The 12,040-nt window shown below is 33.8% G+C and overlaps 2 protein-coding genes across 2 annotated transcripts; both read left to right on the top strand.

Annotated features, from left to right (window-relative positions):
* Positions 1-1,912: 1,912 nt before the first annotated feature.
* On the top strand, positions 1,913-8,038 carry LOC125851364 (putative uncharacterized protein). The gene is made up of 5 exons (XM_049531155.1): positions 1,913-2,098; positions 2,765-2,971; positions 3,065-3,274; positions 5,179-7,101; positions 7,260-8,038. Exons 1-5 carry the CDS (start codon positions 2,062-2,064, stop codon positions 7,901-7,903), a joined length of 3,021 nt encoding a protein of 1,006 aa, XP_049387112.1. The 5' UTR covers positions 1,913-2,061; the 3' UTR covers positions 7,904-8,038.
* A 606-nt stretch (positions 8,039-8,644) lies between these two features.
* On the top strand, positions 8,645-10,413 carry LOC125851416 (6,7,8-trihydroxycoumarin synthase-like). The gene is made up of 3 exons (XM_049531213.1): positions 8,645-9,526; positions 9,700-10,138; positions 10,235-10,413. Exons 1-3 carry the CDS (start codon positions 8,645-8,647, stop codon positions 10,411-10,413), a joined length of 1,500 nt encoding a protein of 499 aa, XP_049387170.1.
* Positions 10,414-12,040: the final 1,627 nt, after the last annotated feature.

Below are 12,040 nucleotides of genomic sequence, written 5' to 3'. Positions count from 1 at the left end.
TATTTGGTGCATGCATATGTACATCTCATATACATATTTTGTTAAATGATTATCTTGCTCAATTTTAATATAATCAAAAGCAAATGTCAACAAGAAATTAAAGTGCTTGTAACACCCCGTTTTCACAACTAAATATGTCAAATGAATCGATGTATAATTAATACACAAAAATATAAATTAATTATTAGATTGTACAAATATTAAAAATATTAAAAGATTATAAAATAGATGGAGAAAGCATCTTTGACAAAAAATATTTCTATTTTAAATCTAAGATAAAGTCGTAATTAAGATATTAATACGAGGTAAAGGAATTTTCTTGATGAAATATAAATATGGATTTAGAGAGAATGATTGGCTACAAAGGTGTTTATTGGTTGTATGATTCAACTAAAAATTTCTAAAAAATATTTTTTTATTTTATTGAAGCTATTATCTAAAAGTCAACCATTTGTTTGTAAGACACGGACAATTCATGCAGTTTGCGTATATCTTATACGTGCATTTATTTATTTAATTTTATGATAATTTAAATATTTGTTTATTCACATTCAAAATTGGAAAACTAATATCAAATTAAAGACACGTTTATATTTTATACTTCTTTTTTTCTTGGTTACTTACGTTCTTCGATATCTTTTTAGTCAATCTTCTTTTTAGTTGGTTATTTACATTCTTCGATTTCTTTTTAATTGGGGTATCATAGCATGCTAGGTATAAGGGGAAGAATTGCTTATTACTTTTACCACAAGACTTATTTTCTTCTTCATTTTCAAATGTTTGACTTGAATCTTTAGTAATAGCACTGAATTTTGGACAACCATTAATTCAACAAAGTTGACATGATCTAACCTATCTATTTATAAAAAAAACATTTATTTTTAATTTCCTTACCAATTCCCTATAACAAATAATACATATTTCATTATTTCTAATTACCAAAACCACATAAACAATCTCTAACTTTTATTCCTTCTTAAATTAGGAAATAATCCATATACCCATGCTCTTCACTCATCTCTTTTATTTCCTACCAAAAACAACAAAAAACAATTTGTGAACCCTTTTACACTTATTTTTATTTTTGTAGTCCCTTTGAGTATTTCCTCACTTTATAATTAGGGAAAACCATTTGTCTTTTACTTTCATTTCCCCTCTTTCCCCTTAACCAAATAAAGAAACAAATCAACAAAAATATTGAGGATCAAACTCACACATATAGAAAAGTCATCGATAGCACAAGATCATCATTCATAAGTGTTTATTTTTACAGAATAATAATAACTAATATATGACTACTCTAATATTTTAACATCGAGAATCTGATTTATACTTGCATAAAAGTTTCACTTTCACTAATACCATAAGATTAATTATATTAGTAACAAATATTTTAACTTGAATTTAAGTTGTATACATCGATTTTTTTATCATTAAATTATCTTTACTCATTTTATAACTAGGAACCTGTCTTATTTTTAAAAATTATAGAAACCTCATATTTTAAAGAATTTTACTTATAAATATCCTATTGGTCGTACACATCCTCTCAAAATCAATCAAGGTATGAAATAAGATATGGTACATGGTACATCCACCCTTCTCGTATCCACTTATGAGATTACACAGAATATATTGCTATCGATATACAACTTAAACTCGATAACACATCATTAGATTAATAAAGGGTATTTAAGTCATACATGTACAACCACTCTAGGCACACAATTTTTACTCGTTCAATCACCCAAAAAACATAGGATTCTAGTTCTAGTCAAGGAAGGGTATTTAAGTCATAAAAAACTGTCTTACTCCATAACATACGCACATGGTGCAATATAACCATTTTTATCATCATCATCATCATCTCTGTTTCATACCCCACTCCCCATAAACCACCCACCCCACCCTACCCCTACATCTCTGTCTCTATCTTTTTCCCTACTGTACTACTAGACCTCTATCAAATACTTTTTCAACTTTGACACCAAAGTCACAAAGCTTTCTTTTCTTCAGTGCACATTTCTTTACTTCTTTGTTCTGTTACTGATTTTCTTGCTTATGGAGAGCCAAGATCACAAAATGACAAACCAATCAGGTTTATTTCTCTTGTTTCTCTAATGGGTTTCTGAAAGTTTGTTTCTTTTTAGTTATTTTGTTAGTTCCTGTTTATGGGTGTACTGTTTCTTGATTTGGGTATTCAGGGGTTTTATTGAAGGATATCTACATTTCTCTAACCATGGGTTACTTTGTGGGAGTTTTGTGCTTGCATTTCTGTGTATATTGGTCAATGGGGTCTTGACTTGTGTTTAAAATGAGTTTTTTGTGTATTGGGGATTTGCAAAATGGGGGATTTTTCTTAATTTTTCAGGAAGTGTATGTTGAATGTGTGAAATGTTTAATTTGTGTTTTGTTTTTGGGTATTGGAAGTTGTGAATTGGGGGTTTTATGTAATCTTAAAGAGTATGTTTACATATATAAGCAGACATGTGTATGAATGTGTGAAATGTGTAGTTCATCCTCTTCTAGGATTATTGTAAGCATTAGTTCTTGTTATTGCTCTGTGATTATTTGAGTTTTCATGTATAATTTATTGGGTTGGTTGCGGGAGTTGTCTATCGGAAATAGCCTCTCTATCTCTACGATGTTAGGGGTAAGATCTTCGTACACTTTATTCTCCTCCGCCCCACTTGTGAGATTACACCGGGTATGTTGTTGTTATTGTTGGTAATGGGAGTTCTGAAATGAGATTTCTTGAATTCAGGGCATGAGAATCATGGGTCACATTTGTGTCATAAATGTAGTTGGCCTTTCCCAAACCCACATCCTAGTGCTAGACATAGAAGGGCACACAAGAAGGTCTGTGGAAAAATTGAAGGATATAAGCTTAGTGAATCTGAAGCAGGTAATTCTACCCATTCAGCCGTTTCTGATGATGAGCATCACTCAGATGGAGATCAGCAAACTCCAAGTGAGAAATCTTGAGCCTTTGCCATGAATGTAGTTTAGTTTCTCTTTTCTGGTGAAATTTTGTGTTTTTATGTGATCATGGTTTTGGTTTTAGGTCCTATTGGTAAAAAGACCAGTGTTAAAGATGGTAGTAACGGTGACAAATCATATCGATCAGAGGATGAAACTTTCTCTGATGCTGTCATGGAGTTTTCTGATAGTGGGATCAGCCCTGGCATGGAAGAGCGTCTGGAGGGTGTCAAAAGTTTGAACACGAATGTGAAAAAAGTTGATGATGAATTATTGAAGGCTGATGCAATTGGAGGTAAGCATTTAGGCAAATGATCACTCATGTTTATTTATGTCAAAGATCAAATGGCTTCTCAAATAAACTGTATGTAATTATACTTACCAATGTATTGGTTGTTGGGGATTGCAGCCTTTTCCTAATTTCTGTTGTATTATGTGTTGCCGTGCACTTACCTTTCACAGAAAGGGGAAAAAATAAATCTTGTTTTGGGGAAGTTGGTTATTGCTATCTTGTCTTTTTCGTCCTTTTTTTGGGTATCTTACTTGGGGAATCAGGTGAGATTGAGACAAGTAGTGCATGGAACTTGTGAGGCTTTGGAAATATTCTTCATAGATGATAAAACATGTATGGCACCTCATGCTCGAGAAACCCTCTAAGGTTATGGGAAAGCTCCCCTGGAATTAGGGCATGGGGAGTATTTATCTCTTCATAGAAGCCATTTAAATCATAAACTGAAGGGTTCTTAGTTTCAGAATTAATTGATAGGTGATAGGTCCCAATGTTGCTTGGACTCTTCAAAAATATCAACATGTGTGTCAAATACTCCAAAGGTAGTGCATTTTTGGAGTATCCTACACGGATGTGGCAACAATTTTGGAGAGTTTGAGCATCATTTTAGGTCCTTTGATGTGTGCAAAGAGTAGAATATTGATAATGATACTAGTCAAAGTTCAAAATGATGTCATTTTAATTCTTTCCCAATGTTAGAAGCTTGTCTCTGTTTCTCTTTATCAAACAAAGAATCTTGTCTCTGCTTCTAATTTTCCTTTTCCGCATGTCGGAAATTGATTTTCCCTTCGACTTTGGTAATTGGTGAACCAATAAGGTTTGAGTCTAGGAATTCTTATTATGAATTCTAAATGAGATGGGCGGATGAAGTTTTCTTATATTGGATATTCATTTCCATGAGTAACTTGACTATTTTATGGACATCTTTGCTTATTTCCATTGTTTGATATAATTTATACTGGGTTTTTAAAACCTTATTTTTTTCTGTCTTGAAGTTCTGTGACAATCAGTGAATTCCCTTAACTTACAGTACTTATTATGGACAATCATTAAAATGCTTCTCATTAAAACCAGTGAACTCCCTTTATGATATTTCCCGAATCCGCTAGTAATGCTGAACCTAGTAGCTGTGTCATTGAAGACTTTTGTGTCAGGTCTATTTAGGTGTCTCCCACAATTGTCAGCTTAAATTTGTTGTGGATTGTCATAGCTCCATGTGGGCCTGCTTCTGTGGTCCTCCCTAGGAAGTGTTTCCCCTTGAACAGTTGTATTACCCAAAATTATATGTGATCAGGAAATTACCAAGACCGTAATAAAATGTGGTTTTAAGCAATATAGGGAGTATGAGATGATATTTCCTTGATAAGCGACTACATGGTTGAAATTGGAAGAAACTATGATCAAGAATGGGAAGATTGGTAAAACGAAAACGATGATCAAGATTGGGAAGAATGCTACAAATGAAGATATCCGAATTGTTCTGTTCTTTTCTTTCATCCAATGTGTCTCATATCCCTTTTTTGGGTGGGCAATGAGGCTTGGTAGTCAATAGGTTTTATCTGGTATCATTTGAACTGCACAACATCCTTGAATTTCCTTTCCGATGAATGTAATAAAATGTGATAATCTATGGAAAATAGAGGAGCTTCTTCTTTGTGTCAAAAACACCTTTAAATTAGTTTGATTTTAAGATAATTTTTTACAACTTAAATGTTCTTTTCAATTTGTGATCATTATGCTTCCGTTACCTACATATATTAGTTTAAATCATTTTTGGTTGTTTGTTCCTTAATTGTTTCATTCTGCTACTTAGGTTTTGCAATCTGCCTTCACATTTAGAAGACTTCATTTCATTCATTAATTACATTAATATGGATTTTACGAATTTGAGGTGCACTGTGTGGTTGTAGGTATCTCAGTTTCTGTAAATGACAACCAGCTCACTGCCGAAGTAAATGATCCAGAGTCACCTGAAAGTGCAACCAATCAGCCAGTGGCAGATAAATCTTTGGGTTTAAAGCTTGACAGATCAGTTGACTTACAAGTGGACGCCAGTGCTGTTAAATCCGAGATCCCAGGGGATGCTTCTCTGCAGGAGATGAATGCAGCTGAATCAATTGAAGCCAAACAAATGCAGATGTCTTCAGACCAGCCAAATGATTTGAAGGCAATAGAAGATATCAATGCCAATGAAGGTTTAGCTGATGCTGTTGAGGCTTCTGTCGAAGTGTCTCAATCAGTGGTATCTGATACAGATGAAAAGACGTCAAATAATGAAAGTTATGAGTCAAAGCCACAGGAGGCAGAGGGAAAATTTTCAATTGTGGAGTCTAAGTTACTTGAGGCAGAGGATCAAGCCACAGAAAATGTTCCCAACAAAGCGGAACTACAGCATAACGAGAGAGAAAATCCTGATTCTACGGAGTTGAAATTGGCCTTTTCCGAAGCTGAAGTTAAATCTTTAGATGGTGTGAATGTAGATAAGGAGCATGAGCAACATGATAAGGCGGAGCAGGACAAACAGAGAATCTCCATTGAACTTTCACCTAATGCACCTACATTGGAATCGGAAGCTGTTTCGTCTAATGAAATCGATGGTGGTCGTCAAATGGAGCTTTCTGACTCATTCAAAGCTGAGGAAGGGATGGAAGATGTGCATGTGGTGTCTTTGGCAAAAGATTTACCTGCATTAGACAATCCTGAACTGCTTATAGATTTTAAAGACTATAATAAATACAAATCTAGTTTTCCATTGGATCTAGGCTCTTCTGAAGAAATTTACTCTGTCAAAGATGACACTGTTGCTGCATCAGAGGTGACTCAATCCTTTGTGGGCATTGACAGGTCTGATGGAAGCATACCCTCAGTAGCTTTGGATGTTTCAGGGGATCAGGTTAGTGAAGAAAAGGTGGCGGTCGCCGCAGAGGGTATAACAGATTCAAGCGGATTATCATCCAATCTAGATACCTTCGAGTGTGGAGTGTCGAGTATTCCGAGCTCCAATGGTCTTCAAGAACCTGATGACTCTTCAAAGAGTTCTCTTTCATCTTACCAGGAAGATGCCAAGCAATCAACAAAAGTTGATGATCCTGTAATTGAAAGAACCGAAGAAACAAGTTTTACCATGGAAGTGGAGAACAAGGGTGGACATCCTGAAAATGAGCTTTTTGCAAACAATGAAACAACCCCTGTAGCCATTTCTTGTTTATCTGAAGCTATTCAAACTACGGTCACTCTCGGAGAAAGTGACCATGGTGAACATGAAAAGGTCGGAACTGAATGCCCAATTGTAGCTGGGGGTGAAACTGAGAAAGAAAGGACCGAGGAAAAGCTGGCAGGAGTTTCTGAAGGTGATAAAACTATCTGCCCAGTTGGAGGACATAATGACCGTGCTATAGTTACAGACACAACTGTGGATGAAAGCAGGCAAGAAATTTTTCATGAAGCCTCAGAAGACGTGTCAATTAGCAATGATGCCAAAGCATTGGAGTCTGCAAGTGCGACTGGATTGGATCCCAAAGTAATCAGTGGTTGTGACGTGAAAGAGCCCGCTGGTTTGAACAGTCGTGTTGTTGATACTGATTTGAGCAATCGTGTTGTTGATACTGAATTGAACAATCATGTTGTCGATACTGATTTGAACAATCGTGTTGTTGATAACTCCCCTGCAGGAGATGTCCTTAAAAGTGCCACTGGTGTTATTTCATCAGCCTCACAGAATGAGAGTGATGACAAGCTCATAAAGCAGAACGAAACTGTTTCTGCAGTGGATACACCAATTTCATCGAGTAGCAGAGCCGATAGCTTGGATGCCAACTGGGGTTCTATATCAGGTATAATCACTTTTGTTTCCTCTGTATAGATATATCAAATGATGAAAATAATTTATTGGAAGTCAATTTTGGCTGCCTTTTGTCATTGTAGAAAGGTTCAAAATGAGTTTTGTTTTATAATCTCATTCTAATATGTTCTGCTGTTTGTGATGAAACAGTTCTTTCCACCCAGTCTGAGTCGACAGCCATTCCTGATGCCGAAACAACTGATACTCAAAGACTCGAGAAGTTGGAGCATGACTTGCAGAAACCAACTTCTGGATCTGAGGAGTGCCATCCTGACAAGTCGGATGTTTATGAGCCTCCGTCTTTCATGACATTGGTTGAATCGGGTGAAAGTAGTGCTAACAAGAAAGCCACTGCTTCTGAGATCGAAACACAGCTGAACGCTCAACAGCCAAAAACAGAATCTCTTAAAGCAGGGTGGTTCCCTTCTATTACGAATGTGGTGAATGAATCTCAAGGGAGAAAGAAGAATGAGGAGATAATTGCAAAAGTCACAAACTGGAGCACAGGGAAGCAGCAACACACTCCCTTGAAAAGTCTACTTGGTGAAGCCAGATCTCCCAACGTAAAACAAGTTCCGCCATCAGCTAACAAGAAAGATGAAACTGCCAGTACTAAGACAACGACAGTGAACTCGATTCTGAGCTCAGAGGCACCAACTGCTGTCAGTAAAGAGGCGGAGAAAGAATGGAATTCTCCTGCGAGGTATCCTGTTGACATCAAGAAGGAAAAGAGGAAGACGAAACCATATTGGGTACCATTTGTTTGCTGCTCTTCAGTACATCAAGACGCGTAGTTCCTTTGTTGCGTGAATTCGACTATATATATATATATATTCTTCTCTATATTAGGCTGTGTGCGTTTGAACTCCTTAATTAGACAAAATGTTTCAACTGCAGAGGGAGTGTTCTTGTTTCTACATGTATATTTGGATGCATAGGTAATTGCTTTGGGCAAAATATGGCCTATTTTGACTATCTCCGATTTCTGCTGCATGCAATTTAATCTTTTCTTCATATGATGTTCATAGCATTCTGAGGGCGTCTAGCCAGCTTTCGCGCACCTTGAATATAATTCCTTGGGCTATAGGTACTCATGAATTTGCATAGAGGCAATTACTTTCCAGATTTAAGCCAATTGATTATAACATTTGTTTAAGTAGTTTAATTTCCATTTGTCTACACCGTGTAATCTTATAAATGAAGTTTGGAGAAGGTAGTGTATATGTCTTACCCCTGCCTTGGGTGGCAAAGAGCCTAAAAATAAGTTATACATGGGGAAAAGTTCGTATCTATACAAAATAAGGCCTATCATTACCATGACTTAAATGTATTTCTAGGTAGGGGCTGATCTAGATTCTAGAGTACCGTCTAAATGTCACGATTTATCTTTTATATTAACAAAAAAATCAAATTAATACTTATAAATATCTAATTGTAGTTTCAGTTATTATTATCTAATAATATAATTTGAGATTTTCATAAAAGTTCATAAATTTCAAATTCTGAATCGCCTCTGTGCAGTTGTAGACAACAAAATGATATTCTTTCTGTTCTCAATCTCTCTTCCTATTAATCTCATTTTTCTTCTTCATAAGACCAAAATGAGTAGAAAAACCATTCTGCCACCAGGTCCTTTAGGGTTACCTTTTATTGGAAATTTGCATCAATTTGACTGTTTAAATCCTCGTCTTTATTTTTGGAAACTTTACCAAAAATATGGAAAAATATTCTCATTGAAAATTGGATCTGTTACTATGGTAGTAATTTCTTCAGCAAAATTAGCAAAAGAGGTAACCCAAATACAAGATTCAACATTTTGTAGTAGACCCTCTTTTGTTGGCCAACAAAAAGTATCTTACAATGGTAGTGATATTTGCTTTTCACCTTACAATGACTATTGGAGAGAAATCCGAAAAATATGTGTTGTTCATTTGTTCAGTCTCAAGAAAGTGCAACTTTTTAGACCGATTCGTGAAGATGAAGTCTCAAGAATGATCAAGAAAATATCTCAACAAGCAGTCGCTTCACAAATTACAAATTTGAGTAATATAGTGACTTCACTAACAAGTACAATGATTTGTAGATATGCTTTTGGTATTAGGTATGATGAAGAAGCACATGAAAAGAGGAGATTTGATAAACATTTAGCTATGTCACAAGAGATGGCGGCAACCTTTTTTGTCTCTGATTATTTTCCTCTCTTAGGATGGATGGATAAACTCTCCGGAAAAATAAGTAGACTCGAGAAGGATTTTAAGATTTTGGATGAGTTTTATCAAGAACTCATTGACCAACATTACAATCCCAATAGGCCAAAATCCATGGAAGGAGATATTATTGATATTTTATTAGAGTTAAGAAAAGAGCAATCAACTCCATTTGATCTCACTTTGGACAACATTAAAGCAATTCTCACGGTAAGTGATCAATAATATGAATATAAATTTCTAAAATTATCAAAATAGGCTTACTATTTGTAGACGTTGTTGACTAACTTTATATCGTTAGTTAGTGTACACAAGTTAAACTCACACATTAATACGTACATTAGAAACTTCTTATGATTTGACAATCTCTTTCATTTGTATAGGATATATTTTTTGGTGGAACAGAAACTAGTGCAGTTCCAATAATTTGGGCAATGACAATGTTGATTAAAAATCCAAAAGCAATGAAGAAAGTTCAAAAAGAAATCAGAAAAACAATTGGGAACAAAGGCATTGTGAATGAAGATGATGTTCAAAACATGCCTTATCTAAAAGCAGTGATAAAAGAGACATTTAGATTATATCCACCTTCTCCACTCCTAATGCCAAGAGAATCAATACAAAAATCTACACTAGAAGGGTATGAAATTCAACCAAAAACTGTAGTTTATGTGAACACATGGATGATTGGAAGGGATCCTGAAATATGGGAGAATCCAGAAGAATTTATACCTGAGAGATTTTTAAATAGTGATATTGATTATTTCAAGGGTCAAAATTTTGAGTTGATTCCATTTGGAGCTGGCAGAAGAGGTTGTCCAGGTATCTAATGGTAGATGTATAATCTACACGATGAGTTTTTCCAAACAATTTTATAATTATAATTAAAGTTTAAATTTTGAATTTGTGTCTTTGCAGCGGTTGCACTTGGTGTTGCAACGGTGAATCTTATACTTCCAAATCTTCTTTATGCATTTGATTGGGAATTGCCTTATGGGATCATGAAAGAAGAAATTGACACAACTATTATGCCTGGACTTGGCATGCATAAGAAAAATGATCTTTGCCTTGTCCCAAAAAAATATCCATACACCTAGCTAGTCATATAATATATGTTTTAATATACCCCTTAACATATGGGAATAGTATTTTCCATTACCTATGTTTAATATGGTACTCATTATTTTGTGCTTGATCACTTCTATTATAATGTTTTTGATGATAAAACAACATTTATATATACCATGTTATTGAGAACATAATTCTTGTAGTGGGAGAATATTATTACTAATATTTTCATTTTATTTCATATTCTATCTCGTATAAATATAATACATATTATTTTATATAATTTATAAGCTTATTATTTATAAACAAATTAAATTAAATTAGTTCATAATTCACCATGTTCATAACACATCGTCTAAGCAACAAGATGCATTTTTAAATAATCATAAATCAAGATCGCACCATAAAATTTAACATATATATTTTTTTCTTTTTAGATTAAACACATAGATCTGAATTATAGAAATTTATCCGTATCATATGTTTATTTCAAACTATATCATTTACCATGGTTGATTGATTTAATGAAGGGAAATTAATGTATAGTACAATTAACCACAATTAAGTGAAAACAAAGTCTACGCGCAAACACATATTATATATATATACTAGACTTGGAGATTAATACAAGGCATTTTGTTCTAATACAAATTATGAGTTCAAATTTAATATTTTAATTTTAATAATTTTTTATGTATAAATATATATCCGGTGTAAATATACAACTAGAGTTAGATGAACCCCCTAGTTGGTCCTCATTGTCCATACTGATACGTGCTATAAAATTCATTTCCATCACTAAAATAGGCCATATATAGCCTATGATTTTTCTATGTCACTTTCATGGCTTGTAATTCAAAGAAGATGAGTGGTTTGTAGAGGTTGAGGGAGAAGTAAACATGTTGCCTAAAGGTTGATTTGAATGGTACGTAGGGGGATGATTTAGAGTATCGTCTACGAGTTCAGCTAATTAATTTTTATTAAAATTAACCCTATACATATATATATATTAACAAATTGATTAAAAAGGAATTGGAGAAAGCACTTCAACATAATTTTAAGAATATTAAAATGCTCCCAAAACCAACAATATTTATAAATATCTAACTGTGAATTCAGTTCTTAATGTATATTAACTTAAACATTTTTATAAAATTCACAAACTTTAAATTCTAAATCTACCGATAATGATAGTACCAGTACTACCAATTTAGTAAGTAATTAGAGATAAACATAATTTTCATCATGCAAAGCCTCCGCTTTCTCATTTCACTTTTGCAATTTATTCTATTTTTAAAATTAAAAGTTCAAATTTATTATTTTAATATTGGTGAATTTAAAATATAAATATAAGTTCTACATAAATATTCAACTAGATTTAGATGAATCCGCTAGCTACATCTTCCAATGGTCCTCATTTCTATCATAAAATATGCCATATACAGCCTAGCTATATGACTTTTTTATATCACTTAGTTTTCATGTACTTATATGTATTTATAGATAGGTAGGTATCAGTTTACCTCAAGATATATACAGCATAAAATTTGATTATACGTGTGAACTCAATTATTATTGTATATTAACTTAAGATCTTTATAAATTTGGTGTACAACTTAAACGATGGTCCCAAAATCGGGGCATTTGTGCACTTCA

This window comes from Solanum stenotomum, unplaced genomic scaffold (genome assembly GCF_019186545.1).
Source record: "Solanum stenotomum isolate F172 unplaced genomic scaffold, ASM1918654v1 scaffold25311, whole genome shotgun sequence".
In the NCBI taxonomy this organism is placed as follows: Eukaryota; Viridiplantae; Streptophyta; class Magnoliopsida; order Solanales; family Solanaceae; genus Solanum; species Solanum stenotomum.
Note: the sequence above shows the minus strand (reverse complement) of the source record. Positions and strands in the feature narration are given on the sequence as shown.